Source organism: Salvia miltiorrhiza, chromosome 6 (assembly GCF_028751815.1).
Source record: "Salvia miltiorrhiza cultivar Shanhuang (shh) chromosome 6, IMPLAD_Smil_shh, whole genome shotgun sequence".
Lineage (NCBI taxonomy): Eukaryota > Viridiplantae > Streptophyta > Magnoliopsida > Lamiales > Lamiaceae > Salvia > Salvia miltiorrhiza.
Genome location: NC_080392.1, coordinates 6,272,748 through 6,294,947, shown reverse-complemented (window position 1 = coordinate 6,294,947; position 22,200 = coordinate 6,272,748). Strand labels below are relative to the sequence as shown.

Genomic DNA, 22,200 nt, shown 5'->3' with positions numbered 1-22,200 from the left:
ATCCAGCAGCCCCCAACATCAAGCCCTGCAATTTCATTCTTCTTTCTTCTCCCAACAATTGCTTTGTGATAAAAACTAGTATTCAGATCCCCCTCCTTGACCCATTTGACTTTCGCCTTTTGTTGGAGAAGACTACATTTTTCTTTGGATTTAAGGAAAATCTTTGCTCGTAATTCATTTCTCCTGATTGTCTCACTCTCCTCAAGACCAAATGTGTCATCAAAAATGTCCAGCTCCTGAAGTTCATCCTTAAGATCTGTCAATCCGTGCTCAATGTTGCCATAAATCCTCAGATTCCACTCTTTCAACGCACTCTTCACCAATTTCAATTTCTCTTTGAACACAAAGCAGCTCCATCCTTCAATCTTAGCTTCATCCCAAGATTTCCTTATCAACGCGCAAAAATCTGGGTGGGAGAGCCAAGATTTGAGGAACCTAAAAGGTTTGGGTCCCCAGTTCTTGGTTTTTGTAGTCAGGAAGATCGGACAATGATCCGACACTGATCTCTGAAGCCCCCTTCCGACTGTGTCCGGCCATTCCTGCATCCATTTCTCGTTGACCAAAAATCTGTCTAGTTTGCTCTTACATCCTCCACCAGGTTGATACCACGTAAACTTTCTCCCCTGTGTTCTGATTTCCAGCAGATTACTTTGCCGAATAAAAGCGTCAAAAGACCTTGCATCTGCTTGATTAAAGACAGCACCTTTCCCCACCCTTTCTCCCGGATCACGCACTGCGTTGAAGTCGCCAAGAAAACACAGGCAAGAGTCTTTGTTTTGAAGAGCAATGAGCTGTAATGTATCCCACAAAGATTCCTTTTCGGTGGTTCCCATGGGCGCATACACATTAACAAAACAACAATGCAGGCCTCCTTGTAGCCAAATCCCATTAACAATAACAGCCCCCGTCACGTTCCATTTACTAGTTGCCACAAACTTATCCTTGTTCCAGACCGATAGTATTCCACCCGATCTGCCTTCTGACTCCCTCACAGCCCAATCAAAATTACTCCTCCCCCACCACTTATCACACATTGAGGAACAGAAAATTTCCATTTTGGTTTCCTGAACAAAACAAAAATCTAAAGCATTTTTCCTAACCAATTCTCCAATATCACTCTGTTTAATGGAACTCCCCAAGCCTCTAATGTTGTAAGATAAAATATTCATTAAAAACCTGTTTCAATATCACCCACGACCTTCGGATGTCCTGCCTTTGCTCTTTGCTCCTTCAATTGCTCGATCATGACCGCGTCTTGGTGATTGCTCGACAAAACCAACTTCTTGGCAAAGAGCCATGTTCTTGTATCTTCATCTCTCTCCGAATTCTCCCAATCCGCCTCAGTAGATCGCGAGCCGCTTCCATTCTTGCCCATCTCACCCTCTGATTCAATATCAGCAATGAAATTACCCCAAACTTGATGCTGATTTTCGGTGGCTTTTGATTTCTGAGTTTTCTTCCTCGAACCTCCTCCTCGTCTGTTCGTCGTTCCTTTCTTAGAAACAACCCCCGCAGTGAGAGAATCTGGTACCCTCGAGGTATCGCACTCCTCCCCCTCAAGTTCATTTTGAAATTCCTTCTCTTTCTCGTTTCTACTCCCTTCATTGATCTCTCTACATCTAGCCTCTGGCTCATTTGAAGGCGATTTATCAGTCCCTTCGGAGGAAACCCGCTGGACTTGGCTTCCTTTATCTGTGTCAGAGTAATGTGAGAACGGGCCATTAGTTTCCACATCCTTCCCCTCGAGTTTCGAGATGCCGTTTTTTTGAGTAACCGAATCGTTTCCTTCACCGTCCTCTGTTTCCGACTCGACGATGAAAGCCTTCGCCGAAGACTGTGAGATATCTTGTAGCGAACATTCTGAGTCAGCATCTTCGTCCAAAGACCACACCTCCTCCTCCGGGGAAACGAAATTATAGGGCATTTCTTCCACCCGGATTTGGAACGAAGCACCGTCAATTTTACATTTCAGTATGTTTCCGATGGAGTTGAACCCAGTAGACATTTGTATAAAAGCCACGTCCAGCCTCTCTTTCGTTCTTGTTTTTTCTTCAATTTTCAGAAGCAACCCGAACCTCGCGCTTGCCGTACTGAAGAAACGGGAATTCCAAACATGTAGCGGGACTCCGGTCCATTTAGTCCAGACAACTCTTTGATAGTTGATATCAACAGATTTCCAAGGCCTCCACCACTGCAACCAGAAGTCTCTCCATTCGTTAAGCTTATTGAGATTTTCCTCAGTCGTCTGCTCGTTGCTGCTTTGGATTAGGACCATGTTGCCACCGAGGGAGTTCAGCTTAAAACAACCTGCGCATTCACTATTTATTTCCTCTCGAACTTCCTCCCAGAGAAACTCAGATTTAATATAACCTGTAAAAGCCCCATTAAGCCAAACCAAGTCTTCTTCCGTCGTCTGGAACTGTAATGTTTCATCATCAAGTTCTTTATCATCTTTAGCACCTGTAAGAGCTTCCTTAAAGGAGACACCTGCTTGCCTATTATACACCTTCATGGTGCATGGCTGTATCTGTTCCAACTTCTTTTCTTTGACGCTATTCTGCTCATTCCTTCTCTTCTCATCAACCCTTTCGAATTTATGTTTATAATCCCTTTGGAATTTAGGCTTATAAACTCTAACCTTATAACTGCCAATCCAAAGTTTGTTCAGGTCCACCAGTAAAGTCTCAGACCTCTCCACCTTTTCAAATCGAACAAAGCCGAACGGTCTTCCCCAAAGATCTCTCTTCCTTGGGCAATATACATCCACCGTCTTCGCAACCGTCTCGAACTTACGTCTGAGAAAATCAAGGCTGCAATCCTCTGGGATGTTGTTAAAGAAAAAGGTTGTAGTGTCATCACGTTCATTTGAACTCCAATCTCTCCTCCCATTCAAACTGCTCCGATTCCAGCTTCTTGCCTGTTTTCTCTCGACATGTTTTGGACCAATCCCTCTTCTTCTCACCACTCTCCACTCTCTCTCGCTCTCTCTAGGCTCCATTTTAGAGAAAATGGCCTGTTTTATGAAGTAATCAACTACAACGAACAAAACCAATCTAACCAAACAACTGTAAGATAAGCTCTGTCCTTAAACTTTGCTAATTTCAGTTCAAGTCTTGTCCATTCGTTTCAACATGGTACATTCAATTCATTACAATTGTCCTACAATACATTCAACCCCAACAACAACCCATCTGCTTGAAAACCTTCAAGGTAATTTGCTGTCTCAAGTAGTAAATTCAGTTCGCATCCATATCAACTGCACATCACCCGAGATAAGGAAGTAGAACTTAGCTTTTGAATAGGAAGGGCTGACTTGCGTATCTGGACGCTGATCTTTCATAAAGAGTCGGTAGGCCTGGCTGAATGCGCGTTCTCGCCGGACTTGAGGGCTGCGTTGGGCCTGGAGGCGTGGTCTCGCCGGAGTGGATAGTCTCGCTGGTCTGGAGTCGAAGGTATCTACCGCAGGTTTCACCGGAGAAAGGTGTCGCCGATCTGGAGTCGAAGGCAGACTACTTCTGGGCGGCGGATCTGTGGGCGGATCTGGCTGATAACTATGCGCGGTAGGGGAGGGCTCAGCCTAGAGGACGTGGCCGGCAACGACCTCAGGGCGGCGGATCTGGACGCTGATCTTTCGTAAAGAGTCGGAAGGCCTGGCTGGAAGCGCGACCTCGCCGGACTGGAGGGCTGCGGTGGGCCTATACAGCGAGCAACCTTTGATTGGGAGACGGCGGTGGCTGACTGCAGATCCTCGGCGGTGGCTTCAAATCTAACCTCAAATCGGACTTCGAGACGGCAGTGGCTGCTGGCGTCGGACGGCGAGCGGCTGCTGGCGTCGGGCGTCGGAGGTCGGCACCTCCTCTGCAGCGGCGACGAGGGGTTGGCGGAGGTGGATCTACACAGCGGCGGCAGATTGGTCCAAACGCGGCAGTGGCTGCTGGCGTCGAACTGCGAACGGCTGCTGGCGTCGGGCGTCGGAGGTCGGCACCTCCTCTGCAGCGTCGACGAGGGGTTGGCGGAGGTGGATCTACACAGCGGCGGCAGATTGGTCCAAACGCAGAGGCGTGCTATTCAGAGAGAGAGCACTCTGTGCGTGAAAAGGACACTAATCATAATTCCCCGGTGCTACTACCTTGTGATGTTCGAAATTGCATCCACCACACCTACACATCTCTTGTGTTGATGTGTTGAGAGAGAGAGAAACATCAAAATCATACATTCAGACTAAACAAAGATAAAACTAAAAATAATACTAAAATCCATTTCCTCCAATAATCTTAGCTTAATTTCTGTAAATTAAGGTTGAAACCCATATTTCCCCATCCCCTATTCTTCTCCGGCGACGCCTCCGTCTTTACACTGCACGATCAACATAGTCTTGTTTTCTTGGATTACAAAGAGATCTCCTTGTTTTAACTGCCAGCCAATATGATAGAGATAAAGGATTAATTATTTGTAAATACACAAAATATATTTAAATTTTGTTTTTTAACTAACACCACTTAAATTATTTGCCAATAGAGCAGCTCATGCGCTGACTCGTTTTACTATTTATGTTTCTGATGTAATGATCTGGAAATCGAGATTCCCTTCTTAGCTTCTCAATATTGCTCATTTTGATTTACCTTAATATAAGCTCATTTTCTGCCTCAAAATAAAAATAAAAATAAACACTAACCACTACAAAAAAGCGCCGATTTACCGGCAAGATTTACCGGCGGCAGACTTGCCGCCGGCGATCACCGGCGGCTTTCCGACGGCGGTGCTGCCGACCCGTATTTTTTGAATATATGGCGTTGATACCGGCGGCAAAGTCACCGCCGGTGATCACCGGCGGCATAGCGGCCGGTAAATATTCAGGCCGCCGGGAATTTTATTTTTTAATTTTATTTTTTAATATTTAGCAAATAGCAGCGGCAGATGCCGCTGGTGATTAGCGGCGGCAAGTTGCCGCCGGTAAAAAGAGTGCGGGTCGGGCTTTGGCGGCGGTAATGGGCCGCCGCTAATTTTAAAGCCCAAAATCGGGTGCCCTAACCCTCTCTCCTCCAGAACAGATCCCCCCCCTCGCGCCTCCAGCCCCCCTGCCCCTCCCCCCCCCTGCCCTGCCGCTGCCCTGCTGCTGCCGCCGCCTGTCGCCGTCGCCTCCGTCAAGGTAAGCCCCTCCTTTCCTTCTCTCTCTCTGTCTCTCTCTCTCTCTCACCCTCTCATCCTCTCTTCATCTTTCTCCTCCTAATTGCAGGCCAATCCTGCCGTCTCACCGCTCCTGCCACCGCACGGTTCCGCCGTCGACTCCTACGGTACACTTTCGTTTTTAATAGACTTTTATTTATTTGTTTATTTATTTATTATTTATTTGTTTGATTAAAATTAACATAATTCTAATTACTTTATAGGATGTTTAAAGTATGATTAATTGAAATTAATTTGGTAATTAGATACTTTATAGGATGTTTAAAGTATGATTAATTGAAATTAATTTGGTAATTAGATTAATTATGAATTGATTTAACTATAGTTACTTTATAGGATGTTTAAAGTATGATTAATTGAAATTAATTTGTTAATTAGATTAATTGAAATTAATTTGTTAATTAGATTAATTTTAAATTGATTTTCTTTTTTGGATGAAATGATATGTTATTATATATTGTGGGATAGATTTAATCAATTTCTTAAGGATCTTCTCCCTTTGGGATAGAAATTGATTATTTCTTAAGGATCTTCTCCCAACAAATGATTGTGTTTGCTTTTATTACTTTATTTTTTTATTGTTTTATATGTTATTTTATTATTGTTTCGACATTGGGGGGCCGGGTAGACCTAGTATAGGTTTAGTAAATTAGGACCACTATGGTCACTATAGTTGCTGGTAGAGTCGAGCACTTGGTAGTTAGGATAGTGGGGTTATGCTGTCGAAATTTTCTTAGATTCAAGTAATTTATTGTATTTGATTTATTTTTATTTTCAATTAGTAATTTGCTGGTAGAGTCGAGCACTTGGTAGTTAGTAATTATCGATTAAGTATTTATCTAATAAATATAAATATTAATATATATATATATATATATATATATATATATATTACCTTATTTTTCTTATATAAATGCATGAACAGCTCGTGGATGGTGAAGTCCCCCCAACTGCATCTAACTACAGCACTTTCCTCCGCCTACACATGTACGCAGATGGAACTTTTGTGTCAGAAAAGGATGCCAACCTTGATGTAAATGTTTAAGTTTGAACAAATATTAGTAATACATAGTAAAATGTATTTATTTTATAATAATTGTGTATTGTTATGTATGAATTAGGCGGAGATTCATCGTGTTGCTGCTGAGACAGGACGAGAGGACCGACTCGATGAGGTCTATTTGGAGCTCGTACGTCCCGGTAGGTCACGACTGTACGGCACTGGAAGTGCTGGTGTGAGCCAGTTTCAGTAGGGGGTCTACCAACAGTACATGCTCTTCCCAGATGTCTCAGCAGATGTATGAGACTCGGATCTCCACACTGGAGGAGCGTCTCCAAAAGGCTGAGGAGGATAGGGCGGCCCAAGAAGCAGCACGTGAGGCCGAACAAGCAGCACGTGAGGCCCTTGAGCAGCGGATGAGTCAGTTCGAGGAGATACTGAGGCGGTCGGGTCAGCTACCTTGAGCATCACTTCTATGTATCTATATCATGTTGAACTTTTTTTTTATGTTATGTTTCTGAACAAACACAATTACACTTGAACTTTGTTTAACATTTGTGTTTTGTTGAACAATTTAATTGTTTTATGTTTTCAAATCGTTCTATTTATTGTGAGTGAATTCAAGGTATGCAAATGAATTCAAAATACATTATAATTACAAAACGAAAATACTTATATTCTATAACGTAGATTGATAAAAAAAATTAATAACATATTGATTAATAAATAGATATATTGTTTCGACATAAAAATAAAGACATATATGCAAATGAATTCAAAAATACATTAAAACTATCAAATTAAAATACTTATGATTAATAAACTATATTGATAAAAAAAATTTAAAAAAAATTTTAAAAAAAAAAATTAAAAATTTAAAAAAAAATTTAAAAAAAAATTAAAAAAAATATTTATTTGCCATAAAAATACGGGCGGCACGAGACTGGTCCGTAATTAACATTACTTGGATATAATCTCCTCATATTCAAATGTTATGAATATATGATATATATTGTATATTGAAATAGCCTTTAAATGATTTAATAGGCAATAGATATATCAATTATACGAGTGTTCTCTACTGGGGACAATTCAAAAGGAACTTCAAGGTTAAGCGTGCTTGACTTAGAGCACAACTAAGATGGGTGACCCACTGGGAAGTTCGCCTAAGGTTTGAAATATTGTATAAATACGAAAATATTAGTGGAGATAAATAAATAAATAAAATAAATAAATAAATAATATAAATAAATAAATATTTTAAATAATTAATTCATTACCGGCGGCACTATCCCGCCGGTAATTGGCGGCGGCAAAGGGCCGCCGGTAATCCCCAAACATCGACGACCATCGGTGTAGTGGTGGTGATCACCGGCGGCAATGCTACCGCCGCTGGTTACCGGACGGTAAACGTTCGGGAAACCACCTGAGCTTCCCGAGAAACTCCACCGGCGGTAGGGCCGCCGCCAATCTCCGGCGGCTGAGCTTCGCCGCCGGGATTCACATCTCCGACGAGATGAATACCGGCAGTAGGTTGCCGCCGGTAATTGAATCGCCGGCGGCCGTCCCTTTTTTACCGGCGGGAAATGCCGCCGGTAATCACTTATTTTTTTGTAGTGAACACCATTTGGCTTCCATATAGGATTAGTTGTTTTCAAAATTTTAATTCATGTAAAATTCCAAAATATTGAAATTTCATACAATAATTGACAAAAAAAGTAGTGCTCGTTAAAAACTACTTCCTCCGTCGCACGCTAATAGGTTCGTTTTCTTTTTTGAGACATCCCATTAGAATAAACTTATTTTCTATTTTGAGTAAAAAATATAATTAATTGATGTAGACCACGTCACTTTCCTCCTAAAAAATAAATTTTTAAATTTTCGTGCTCAAAACAAGTGAGTATATATTAAAGCCGTAGGAAGAGAGTAAAATTTAGATATATTTAACTCTATAAAAAGAATAGGGTAAAGACCAAAATGATGTATTCAAGTTACAGAGTGGTACACAGTAAGTGTACGTATGTGTGTTAGGCGATGGTTGTCTTTTACTCTCTCTCTCTCTCTCTCCTATATGTATATATATATAGCTCTAGCTTTCTAGATCTCTCTCTCTCTCACACACACACCCCTTGTCATAGCATAATACTACAAATCGCATGTTTTATATGCACGCATTATGCTAAGAGGTCGTTATTATATATAGATTTGTGTGTGTGCGTCTATTTTAAGGATTTGCGTTATTACCATATACATAATACGTGTATTATCGAATACGGCTAATTGACGTGTCATTAACGATTTGGTCGCATTTAAAAGTTTAATATATAACACTTAAAAGAAGAATAATGTGTATTTTTCATGATAAAGGGGCACATGATCAACTTAGTCAATTTGTCCTATGCTTCGTTATCTAGGCTTTGTTAATGAATATTTCCCAGAATTTTCGACTAATTTTCTATTTACTTTTGTATTTTTCATCCTAGGTACGATCTAGTCAAAACTTAGATGTCCAAATATTCTTACATAACCTTTAGGTGCAGGAAATGTTCCCGAATAAAGCTTCTCTCTTTCTTATTTATTTTATGTAAAAAGAGAATCTTAATTAATTTAGCTAGCTGTGCACATTTTAAGATGGTACTGTTTGATTGTGATTTATAATGGTATATATATATCCTCAGGGACGGAGCCAGGAATTAATTTCGGGGGGGGGCTGAAATTGTACGGGGGTTCGGGGGCGGTAGTCCCCGAGAAAATTTTTTTGGGCATTCTGTATATTTAAGGTATTTTTTTATTAAAATACGAGCATAATACTAATAATAACGAACAATATTTTCATAGATTATATAATTTCAATATATCACAAAATTTTTTTTGGACATTCCGTATATTTAAGACATTTTTTATTAAAAGGCAAGCATAATAATAATAATAACAAACAACATGTTCATAGATTATATATTTTCTATATATTATAAATTAGTTTCAATACATTATAATTTTTTTTAGCATTTCATACATATTAGGCATTTTTTATTAAAAGACAAGTATAATAGTAATAATAACAAACAATATTTCATAGATTATATAGTTTTAAATAACGGAATTATCCTTAAATTAAGTATATATATAAGAGAATATAATAACCAAATACTTTTTTATAAAACAAAATTATTTTATAATAGGTATAAACATATATCTATATATATTTTAAAATTAAAAAAAAAAAAAAAACTCAAAATTTGGGAGGGGGCTCTAGCCCCCCCTACCCCCCCTGGCTCCGTCCCTGTATATCCTTATAATATGATAGGGAGAGGTTCAAATAAGAACCACTAATAAAATAAGAACGGAGAACCATTTTAAGTCATTCGATCATCAAGATCTACGGTGGATGGATGCAGGTGCTGGGTTCGAATCCTGAAGGGAGCAAAAAAATTATTTTTTTCGGATGCATTAAATTTAATAGCGGATGCATTAATTTGTATAGCAGATGCAGTAATTTTATTGGTTCTTATGTTCTCACGATAATTGTGGTTCTCACTATAACCGCACCCTAATATGATATTCCCTTCGATTAGTATCTTTTTTTGATGAAATTACATTATAAATAATACAAACCACACACACCCCACCTAGTGGTTATTGTGGCCGAGAGTATTTGAACCTGTGACCTCTTGGACAACAGGCAACCACCTCAACCACTAGGTCATCCCAAGGGGACCAAAAAGGAAATAACAACCACTAGGCCATCCCAAGGGGACAACAGGCAACCACCCCAACCACTAGGCCACCACCCCAACCCTTCGATAAGTATCTTGTGTTCTTTTTGGGTTGTCTTACTTCAAATGTTTTGTTTCTCTTTATGAAAGAAGTTAGTCTTAAAAAGTGATAATTTTTTAGGTCTACATCTCCTTTTCAACTCTACACTACACTACTTAATAATCTAATTAACATTTTTCTAAATTACCGTGCCAAAAAGAAACAGGATATTTGAAGTGGGACGAATGGAGTATGTTATATCTAATGTGAGCATCGCTTTCGTTTAGTTCACATTAGCATTATTTTTTTTATTTTATACATTTAGTTTGACTTTAATACCTAAAAATTGTTATTGACATAATTAATTTTACAAATTAACGTTTGCTTTTGTTACTAGGCTATCGTTTATTTATTTTTATTTTTTTGTGGTCTTTTGCTTCAATTAATTTCTTCTCATTTTTATTCTATCACTTCGACTTATTTTTCATTTATTGCCACTTGGACTACGTTTTGTAATTTGTACTCCTTCCATCTATCAAAATTGTAGTAATTTTTTTTTAAACAACCAAAATTGTAGTACTTTTTTTTTCTTTTTTTTGAAATTATCTCTTATATTTTAAATCTCATTCATACTTAATATTAAAAAAAATCTAATTATTTAACATATCAACTTTGATGTCTCCCCATCTCCACTCAACTTAGATGGATCCCTTTATGTGTTCCACTTTAGAAGTTTTAAAATTCAAGAAACTACTATAATTCCCTTTTATGCTTTTTTCTTTTTGTTATTTTTAGGAACATTTAAATTTAATGCCTCAGCTCGGGGATTTTTATTTTTACTTTAAATAGGATATTTGGTTTTGGTACTTTTGAAGTTGGAAAGGATTAGACAAAAAAGTGATAAAAAAAAATTAAATTGAGGTGATATAATTGAATACTCCATAAAATATATAAGCAGACAATCAAATTCTTTATAATAGAGGAACTTGAGGTGAGAGAAAATACCTAATTGACAGTCCAAATTAAAAATATTTTTATTTGAGGATATACAAATTTAAATTATCAAACACATCAATTTTGCCCCTTAATAATCGTTATCAGTTTTTCTCATTTCATTAATTAAAACTCAGTAAACGTAAACCAAAATGGAGTGATTTTCCTGGTCTGGTTTATGATGCTGAATGAAAATCACGCAAACAATAGATAATTCATTCAATGATCTGATTTTCATTTCAATTCAAGAAAATGTAACAAATCTTTAGGAAATAAAATTTTGCAATTTGCGAAACATAATGTACAATAACAACAAAAGGTATATTTAAACTACATATATTATCATGTTTACTGACACTTTTCGCATCAAAGAGAAAAGAGAAGCTCATACTTTTCTTACGACACAAACACACACTCACACAAACAAACAACAATCGGCCATCAAAGGGATACCTTCAAGTTTCAGAAATTTCTGCAGCATGAGGACTACTGCTCTGCGATGCCTTATCCACCGTCGAACCTCCTTCACTTGGTACAGATTCCGAAACCACAGATGCCTTGGACGTTAGGGAAGGGGTACTGGATCCGGAGAGACGTTCATCGGCCTGCTTTGGCCGATTCAAAGCATTGCAATGGGGGCAGTAGTAAGTGATATACGGGAAATCCTCTTTCCTCGCCAGCCCTACGAACGCAAGCATATATAGCATATTCACCTCTGTATACCTCATGGATTCAGTTTATTTAGATAGATGCACGAAGATTCTATTTACCGTTGTGCATATGGCAGTTTCCACATATAAGAGCATAAGATTGGGTAGGATCCTCTCCCACAAGCAATGCAGCAAGTCGAGCAATCCAGCCTCCATCTTGTGTGTTCGGGCCTGATTGAGGATGATGGTCGACAACCATTGGATGTTTCGGAGACAAGCCTACACCTTCAACCCCAGAGGGGGTAAGCATAGCTTCCTCAGGATGATCGGTAAATCCACTGTCCATGCTGTAGGTTCTTGAGTGGGGCTGCTTTCTATTTCGTAGTCCAGTAGTAGCTGCAACTTCCATATCATTGCTCTTTCCGACAGAGGCAATTAGGTTAGAATCATCTCCTAGATAAACTTTCAGGCCGGAATCTGCACCCAACTTGGACGCAAGTACAGTGGCAGCTGCTGCCTTGGCTGCAGGGTCAGGGTCATACCGCTGCACTGAAAACTCCATGTAAGAATCTAATAAATCTTGTCGATAACCATAGCTTGCTCCCTTGAATTTTGGAGTGATACAATATACCCTCTGAGGGTCTTTACTTTGAGTGATAGCTTAGACATATAAAAGTTTTATAGACTAATCCACCACATACTTTGATTGATTGAATAATTTTGAACTTTTTTATTGTCTAATCCTTCAAATACTCAATCCTATGTATTGTCAATCTAATCCATTATATAAGTAACGCCCCCTTTCAATATTGTAATTGGATATATCTAAGCACAAGTGTTGTTTGTAGCTATCTACCAAATAAAATCACTCACTCACGACAACAGTGACAATTCTTATATTCTGCGAAATGCAAATTCCCCCCGACATATTGTCTAAATGGAAGTAAACATCGTTCTTCCTCCCATGAACTTTTGTCATTTTACAATAATCCTAGCCATTTGTTACAAACATATGATATCGGCAAATAGAGGTGTATATTACTAGGGTAAAAGCCACAAACCTGAAACAATGTTTTTGAGTAATCTTCAAAAGGGGCAAAAGAGCTTCATAAAAAACAGAGTTTTCAACAACCATTAGAGTGAAGGGAGGTGGATATAATTTTGGTTTCAAGATAAGGTCCACCTAGTCATTAAATGGAAAGACAATGATTCTTAATTCCATGATCTTAATATAATCTAAGATAAGAAAAGGGGCCTTTAGATCATACCTATTAAGACCTCCTTTTACAGATAGCAAGTTCTATTTTAAGACTTCATTTCTAGCTCATACATTTAGGACAAAAAGGAGCTGATCATAGATGCACAAAACAAGGTATGAATCATCACTTTTAAACAAGAAAGCTAGCTAGCGTTCACTCCTTACCTGTATTAGCTGTTGAGTTGTGTAGTAATTTGTTTTTTCTTTCAGTTCATTGATTTTTGCCTGTCTCTCGGCCCGAAGGTTATCCAAAGTTTTGTGGTCCTTTGTATCACCTGTAAATAAGATTTCCCAAAATGTAATACTGCCAATAACAGGGTACCTCGAATCAATGTTTCATTTGGATTTTATGTATGAAGTACCAATGGCTCTACCATATCTTTCCAAAACCAATGACATGAACAAAAAAAGAGCAGGTAATGGGTCGAGCAAGACAAAGATGGTAAGTAGTATGATCAATTGTGGGGCATGAAAGTTTGGCTAATAAAAATAAAACCAAGTGGATCATGGTAAGGTATATGAAATGAAAAATGAAGAAAGGGCCTGAATCTGCCCTCTCTCTGCCATTTAAGAGACGGTGTGCACATTTAACTACATTCTGGGTTTGGCTTCAATAGAAGCCCAATTTTATCGAAATCTGTTCCAGATTTTGTTTTTTTGTTTTTTTAAACAGTTCCCATAAGCCAACTGGATTTGCTACAGGTGCAACTTTGCCCATACAGTTTTATCTGCAGAAAAATCTCAAATCTATCAACATGTAATGTTTTAAAAACAAGGAGATCTATCAATATCCCGATCATGAAATGCAGAAAACATAATGGTGATTCATTTGAACATTTTATGCAGCCATATTAATTGACTAATTGATAATGTCTTCAGAAGGAAGAGCAATCCTATTATTCCATTAATCTTCTCAGGAGTTTCAACATACATAAGCACCACAACATTGTTCTCATGGCTCAAACTTATGGCCCCCTTCTCAGAAGAAACTTCACCACCAACGAGCATGTTTTTTAAGCGTCTCCCGTATACAAGTTATAACAAAACTATGCAATTTCATAGAATTGTATCCACAATCTTTAAAAAAAACTAAGTTGAATTTGTTTTGCATCAACAAATAAATTCTAGCATAGAAAAACAAGCAAATAGCAAAAGCCAAAACTGAAAACAGATATCCTTAGTCTATTACAGCCACATTGCAAGTTTGGTGTTTTGGCAAAAAACATATTTTAATAGTTACCATAACCTTGCGGTAAAGTCATAACAAAGAGCACTAGAAAACACTTACGCATCTTTGTGTAGCTTCTAAATGCTGAGTAGGTAATGAAAAATAATACTGGCAGCAGAAACATAGGTAAGACCCGCAATGCCCTTATATGCCAATTCAAGTCTAACGATCTTGTGGTCATTATAGCATAACCTACTGCAATTGCCTGGAAAAAGGAAACGGGGTAAAAAACGATTCTGTGGATCAACAATACTCAGGAGCAAGAGGAAGAGAATGATAACACCCCATTCATTTCAAACAGAAGCATATGGATTAGTAATGCCTTTTCACAACAAATAAGTCAAGGTTGAGTATGAATCTCTCTCTAATTTTTTTGCACATATTTAATGCTTCGCATATTTCTCTGATTTAGCGTGTCATACCCTTTTTTTTTACCTCATAAGATATATAATTTGTAATCCATTGCAAAGCTAAGGTAGAGAGGAAGAATCAGGAGCAGTCCATCGAGATTAAAGGGGTACTTGATCTTCAGAGTTAACAGACACAGGAGCACTTTCAAACTAATGGAGAAATAGAGTGCACAAAAGTATTTCTACCACAAATACAAAACCTTAGATTTAAATGAATATGCGTCCTGGTTAGTTGAAATTAACCACAGTTAATAATTGCAACAAATGATACTTAAATCATAGACAACCATTTACAAACATTAGCAACATATGGAACAGGGACATTACCCACTAAATTTCTCAAAAGGGAATATAGTAACCACCCTACCATGAGTGAACTCTACTGATATCAGGTAATAGTGATACAAAATTGTTTCCCTTAAATTAGTCGGTAAAGGTATAGCTTACCTCTGAAACAACAGAGAGTATAATAAATTGCTTAGTTGTTCTCCGAGAACTTTGAGAACGCCTTGTAATTCTGGCAAGAACAGTAGCCTCTTCCTTTGATATATGTTGCAATCTCTTTTCAAAATCATCACCACCTAATCTAAATACTGCTCTCCATAATCTAGATAGGACTCCTTTCTGTTTCTTGGTCTTCTTGATCTCAGTATCTGTAGATTTCACAAGCTCCCCTTGATCATTCTTGGATTCTTCGGCCATCTTCTGCATATTACATGCCAAGTTAGCACGTTTCTCACATATGTCAAATTAGCAAGGAAATTGTTTAAAGTTTCCTCAACATGATTATACCAAAAGCATCACATCTTTTGATCCTCTACCCAAGATATTCCATGTCCCATTCAGCTAAAAAAACCAGTTGGAAATAATGGTCAAATACCATGTCACTAGTTAATTTGATATTCTCAGTCAAAACCAAGTCACCATAATATTTTTTTCATCAGAAAAGGAAACATTCAAAAGAGATCATAATATGCAACTAGGAGTGGAAATGAATTGAGAAATTGAAAAATACCAAAAAAAAGAATATGTAATAAATTAATATCATGTCATCAACCAGCCACCACCAGCATAATGTTTCTTTTTTATCTCATAAATTGGAAGAATAAAGAAACTGAATGATACAAGTAGTATCTGAGAGCTGCAGCTCAAGCTTCATATCAAACATCGCATCGAGCATGGATTATTTGAAGCAAAACAATGCTAGCATCAAGAGCTAGGCTCAGAAAGCTGAGGCAGCCAATTAGCCAATCATTCCGCAGCAGCAATATAAAACGGAAGACTAAACATGAAATGCACATCACTTACTAAAATTAATAAAAAGCAGTAAGCAGACTTAACCAAAAACATTATTAACAATTGGGCTTTATCATTTAACCTTTGGCCGTTTCTCAAGGTGTCCCAACATTTAACAAATTACAAACTGATAGCCAACCTTTGAATACTGCCACAATTATGTCTCGAGGTGATTTTTCCGGTACCGGAAATCCCACGTGGCTATTCGGAGGCTGATGTGTTTATTCAGTCCCAAATACTGGAAATTAGTGGGAAATATCAGCACACCATGTGGATATGGTATTGAAGAGAAAAAAAAAAAAAAAAAAAAAAGAGAGAGAGAGAGAGACATGAAATATCAGCTCGCCACATGGATATGGTATTGAAATTTTCGATCTCCATAACAATATCTTTGAAATTAAAAATCATAATTTCATCTCCTTCTTCCTCCTTTACGGTAGTCACCAACCGCCATGCACCCTCTGTTACTGATCTTTCTACAATCTTGAGGTAATCCATTTTGTTTCGATTAGAAATTTATCATAACAAAAATCAAAAATCAAAAATTGATATCTCTCTAATCAGATTCAGCCTAATATTCTCACCCCTAGGACAACATATTATCTCAAGCAGCACATGTGATGTGGAAGTTCTCCTAAAAATGAACCTTGAGCTTGAGCTTGGCTTAATCAAATAATCACTCAGCTCAAGTTAGGTTCCACAGTTAATCAAGAATTATTCAAGCAGGCATGAAAAGCTACAGGCTGAATCCATTATTGCATCGTACATTGAACCAAAACCTTTCAATAGCTCTGGGTTGCTTTCACAGCCAATGGCTAGGTAAAACATTTGACTGAAATCAGTTAATAGGAAAGCCCCCAGATTCAATTACATAAAGAAACTCAAGTTAGTTAAAGGAGAAGGTAACAACACAAACCCAAAACAAATAAACAAATATAAATAAATGAATTCAGTGCTGCAAGGAAAAGCAAAAGAAACGTAAAAACCCAAATCTATCCACTGATCAGAAAGAAGGAAATAACAACAAAATCGTGAATCATCACAACCAAAAATTGTGAAATCCAACAAAGAAAACAAACACAAAAAGACGAACCCCACAAACTGCCATATTCCAAGAAGAGAAACAGAATCTCAGATCGATCAAACAAACAAACTAATCGCATTTAACAAATCCCAACCGAATTAAAATAAAAAAAAATATCACCTTTTCTCCACAAGACGAACATAGCTATCCCCAAACATGTAGAGCAAAAACCATCCCGTTCATATAAACACCGATATGGAAAGGAGGGATCAATTATTTGCCCACAAATAGAGATAAACCCCCAACGTGCAAAATTGTACTATTTCATTTTACATTTACCTTTGATCGAATTCGGCGCGGCGGAAACGCGGCGCTGAAAATGGACTGAGCGAATGAGAGATGCGTTTCAGATAGAGAGGGAATGGATTACGATGAAATTCCTTTTTTTTTCTTTCAGTTGAAAAATGATGAGAAAATGGAAACAGAGCTTTGAATGAACAGTTTAGGTCCCCCAATGAAGAAGAAAAGGAGCTTTTTTTTCTTCTTGAAAATCAAGTACATCCCACGTGCGCAACACGTAATCTCATACTATTATCATTACAATTTTCCATCTCCAACACACTAATATTGCTTTTAAAATCACAAAATACACACATAAATCGGTTTCCTAATACTTTTAATCCCAAGTTCATTTAACACATTATTTATTCAAAATTTTACAAACTAGTTGTAGGAAATTGGTTTTAAATTAACCAATGTTTCACCAATTTTTCGAGTAACGAGATATCTAATTTTGTATAATTAAGTGATATATGATCCATCTACGTTTTGAATAGATGATCGTAATATATTTATCTACTCAAAATTGATTTTTGGTGAATGAGAAATAATTAATTAAAGTTTGTTAGTTGAAATGTGAAATTGTGAAATAAAGTGATAAACATTAAGGGTCCGTTTGATTTTCAGTATTGGATTAATCAGAATATAAATTATCCTGATAATTTAGTGTGGATTAGTCATGATTTCTAATCTCAGATGGGTGTTTGATATCATTGGTAATTAATCCCAAAAAGTGTTTGGTATCCATTGAAATAGGTTGGATTAACATATCAAATACCTAAATTAGTAGCCTATGGAGGGGGTGGAATAATTAGTGTGGGTTAATCCCATGGGGGAGGTGGGATAATTAGTGTGGATTAATCCCACAAAATAAGCTAGGGTCTTGGGATAAACCTGGAGTTGACCATATTAATAACACATAATATCAAACACTACATAAATCCATATTAATTTAACTTATCCTGCTTTTAAACTCATATCAAACAGGCCTAAGAGTTTATTATCTTTAGTTGTAAAATTACGATGAGAAAATAAGAGATAAAACAAAATTCTTCAAGATCAATGTCAAATAATATACTATTTTCTAATGAATTTAAAATTAATAAATATTAAGTTATACTCCCTCTGTCCTAATAAAATGTATTTAATTTGTCTTTTTCGTCCGTCTTCATAATATGTATCTAATCTATTTTTGGTAAGTTTTCCACACACAATATAGTGGGACCCTTACTCCACTCTTAACACATTCAATTACTTTATTAAAACTTGTGACATTTATAAATGGATACTTTTTATAAGGACGGATGAAGTACTGGTTAATAGAACTATTTTTTAAATTTGGGCATTGCAAATTTGGGGGCTTTAGGCCTTTGCCCCTTTGTTTGTGAAGATCAAACTGAGGATATTAGACGACTACAGGAGATTGTTTGTTTAAATTAAGAAAAGCTTTGCAAAGAACTTCACAACACTATCTTGGTACTATTAGCATCTACACTTCATCAGTTTTTCGAAATTTGTCTTAATGGATTACTGCCTTTCTTAATTTTCGTAGTAGAGTTTTTTTTTATTCAAATTATTACTGAGATCCTTTATGTTTCAGTTGGTGACCTTTTATGCTAAACTTGGGTCTAGTTGTGTGTCGAAATAACGAGCGACCTCCTGACGTAATTTAAATACGTATGTTTCGAGATCCATTCAAATCATGTTGAAATACTATTTCAATGCGCTCACAAGCTAAAGGATCCAATTTGTGATTCAACTTAACATGCTCTTGCCATATGTAGAGCTGTCAAAATGGGTTCATTTCGGCCCATTTTGATAACTCTACCTTCAGCCGCATTCTTCTTTATATTTTTCGTCAGAGTTCTTCACATCAGGAGATAAATATGAGGAACTTGTGCGCCGTTTTTGATTTTGGGCCTATGTGTGAGAAGGATATTTATGTCTTAGATTTAACTGAGGATGGTGGGGATATCGACCACGCGATTATCAATTTAGATAATCTATATTGTAGCGATAGAATTGTGGTGAAAACGCCGAATACACAGATACAAGGATTCAGTTTCCGTTGTTTTTGTGCTGGGCCTAACACAAATATAGTCATATTTGAAGGTATTACGAAAATGTAAGTCTACAACTTTATGAAGGAATACGAAGTGAAGGAAGGGGACGACATTGATTTTAAGCTGTACATGCCCTCATCCTCTTCTTCGATCTCACTTCCTCCACTGTGTATCCGACGCCTCTGACGATCGACAAAACTATGTTCTTTCTATTTGGTAGATTACAGATGGGGTGCTACCACACTGAAGGGTGTTACCAGACCGAAAACTCTTCTTACTCTTAAGTGGATTTGGTCTACTCAGTCTACTTGCCTTGCAAGTGCAACAACAGCTGCAAATTTATATGATGTGTCTCATATTTTACTATCAAATCATTTTTTTTATTAATGAAACTCGGACTTCTGTTGTCCACACCAATATTGGAAGAATGTGCTTTTGTTTGAACATCCCCGACCCTTAGTGGAAATTGTTCTTGGAAAGTATACGACTATCCGACACTTTATCCTACACCTCTTAACACCTATGTTTAGAAGGGTGTGGTTATGAGTCCGCATGGATATTCAATAGATAATGGTCCATTTGTCAATTTTTCACTGTCATTTTATTGATTGGCTCAAGGCAAAGAGATTGTTTCATGGAGTTGGTTGTTCAAGAAGGTGGAGAGGAAGATGTTTTTGCTATACAAGTGGGATATGATGATGCATTTAATGCATATTGGACTTTGGACGTAGTTCGTCTCAATTTCCGTTTTCGGGAGAGTGATGGAGAATTTGCTACGCTCACATAGCCTTTCAAGTTCTCTTTTGAAACTGGGCTGTGATCAGTTTATTCCAATTTGTTTGTTAGAGCTGTCAAAATAGGCCAAAATGAGTCCATTTCGGCTCATTTTGATAGCTCTCTTTAATTGTCAGGTTAGAAAATATGAGTGTTCCCATTTTCATCATCGTGTAAAATATAATTTGTTAGAACTGCTAAAATAGGCCAAAATGGGTCCCTATTGTAGCGATTGAATTGTGGTGAAAACGCCGAATACACAGATACAAGGATTCAGTTTCCCTTGTTTTTGTGCTGGGCCTAACACAAATATATTCATATTTGAAGGTATTACGAAAATACAGGTCTACAACTTTATGAAGGAGTACGAAGTGAAGGAAGGGGACTAAATTATTGAGAAAATAGAGGAAGAGGCGGTGCATATTCAAAAAATTGATCATGATCAAATGAGAGAAGTTTATCGTTTTTAGCAATCACGGAGCAACTCAAATTCATTGCTTCATAAAAATACAATGACTCCGGAGGGGGAGGTAAATGGTTTTAAACTCTGACCTTCTGCAACTCCATTTGGCGAAAACATCTTAGTGTTTTCAAAAATGATTTCATATGTCAACTGTACATACCCAATGTTGGAGAAGGACATCAATTTTAATATTGTTGATTTTGAGCTGTACATGCCTTCATCCTCTTTTTCAATCTCACTTCTTCCACTATGTATCCGACGTCTTTGGCGATCGACAAAACCATATTCTTTCTATTTGGTAGATTACAGATGGGGTGCTACCACAGTGAAGGGTGCTACCAGACCGAAAACTCTTCTTACTCCTAAGTGGATTTGGTCTACTCAGTCTACTTGCCTTGCAAGTGCAACAACAACTGCAAATTTTGTTGATGTGTCTCATATTTTACTATCAAATCATTTTTTTTTTATTAATGAAACTCGGACTTTTGTTGTCCACATCAAATTGGAGGAATGTGCTTTTGTTTGAACATCCCCGACCCCCTAGTGGAAATTGTTCTTGGAAAGTATAGGACTGTCCGACACTTTATCCCACACCTCTTAACACCTATGTTTAGAAGGGTGTGGTTCTGAGTCCGCATGGATATTCAATAGATAATGGTCCATTTGTCAATTTCCCACTGTCATTTTATTGATTGGCTCAAGGCAAAGAGATTGTTTCATGGAGTTGGTTGTTCAAGAAGGTGGAGAGGAAGATGTTTTTGTTATACAAGTGGGATATGATGATGCATTTAATGCATATTGGACTTTGGACGTAGTTCGTCTCAATTTCCGTTTTTGGGAGAGCGATGAAGAATTTGCTACGCTCACATAGCCTTTCAAGTTCTCTTTTGAAACTGGGCTGTGATCAGTTTATTCCAGTTTGTTTGTTAGAGCTGTCAAAATAGGCCAAAATGGGTCCATTTCGGCTCATTTTGATAGCTCTCTTTAATTGTCAGGTTAAAAATATGAGTGTTCCCATTTGCATCATCGTGTAAAATATTATTTGTTAGAACTGCCAAAATAGGCCAAACTGGGTCCCTATTGTAGCGATTGAATTGTGGGGAAAACGCCGAATACACAGATACAAGGATTCAGTTTCCCTTGTTTTTGTGCTGGGTCTAACACAAATATATTCATATTTGGAGACTAACATGAAATTTTTTAGCAATATCTCATATCCTATCGGTTACATTCGTTCCACGATCTTGAATGTAACTGGACTGCAGGCCGGGATAAAGACCTTAGATGTCAAAGGACATCTTGGTATTGTTCGGCACTTTGTGGAGTTAATAAATATTAATAAACGTTTGGTAAATGTATTGTAAGTGGAGAAAGTGATCCATTTTATTGTAGTGTTTTGTAATAAGATAGTGTTCAAAAATAAAAAATACACACTATCTAAGGAAGTATGCATATAATAACCACAAGCTTAATTTCCAAGTACAAATCTAATCCCTCGTCCTCAAACTCAAGAAAAGATCTATAATGATCAATAAAAATTGTACTCCATCCGTCCCTCAAAAGTTTGTCATCTAAGATGTCCTTTGACATCTAAGGTCTTTATCCTGGCCTGCAGTCCAGTTACATTCAAGATCGTGGAACGAATGTAACCGATAGGATATGAGATATTGCTAAAAAATTTCATGTTAGTCTCCAACATAGGCACGTTAGTCCCCGGAATCAAACAAACATCAAACAGGCTGCTGTACAGTTCGACTGC

At 37.4% G+C, this 22,200-nt stretch overlaps 1 protein-coding gene and 1 long non-coding RNA gene across 9 annotated transcripts; one reads left to right on the top strand and one right to left on the bottom strand.

The window, feature by feature from the left end:
• Positions 1–6,095: 6,095 nt before the first annotated feature.
• LOC130988253 (uncharacterized) lies at positions 6,096–6,783 on the top strand. The gene is made up of 2 exons (XR_009090030.1): positions 6,096–6,220; positions 6,309–6,783. It is a non-coding gene; the product is annotated as an uncharacterized LOC130988253 (long non-coding RNA).
• Positions 6,784–11,150: 4,367 nt separating this feature from the next.
• Positions 11,151–17,361, bottom strand: LOC130988252 (uncharacterized protein At2g24330-like). Of its 8 annotated transcripts, none has more exons than XM_057912048.1 (9): positions 17,142–17,325; positions 16,108–16,261; positions 15,918–16,016; positions 15,275–15,328; positions 14,930–15,187; positions 14,133–14,277; positions 13,010–13,119; positions 11,707–12,130; positions 11,151–11,618 (listed from the first exon to the last, which is right to left on the bottom strand). In XM_057912048.1, exons 4-9 carry the CDS (start codon positions 15,281–15,283, stop codon positions 11,392–11,394), a joined length of 1,173 nt encoding a protein of 390 aa, XP_057768031.1. In that variant the 5' UTR covers positions 15,284–15,328; positions 15,918–16,016; positions 16,108–16,261; positions 17,142–17,325; the 3' UTR covers positions 11,151–11,391. The 8 variants fall into 8 exon arrangements, with proteins under 8 accessions (XP_057768031.1, XP_057768033.1, XP_057768037.1 ...); XM_057912050.1 differs by having other exon boundaries at positions 14,930–15,184; positions 17,142–17,324; XM_057912054.1 differs by lacking the exon at positions 15,275–15,328 and having other exon boundaries at positions 17,142–17,324.
• Between the last annotated feature and the right edge of the window lie 4,839 nt (positions 17,362–22,200).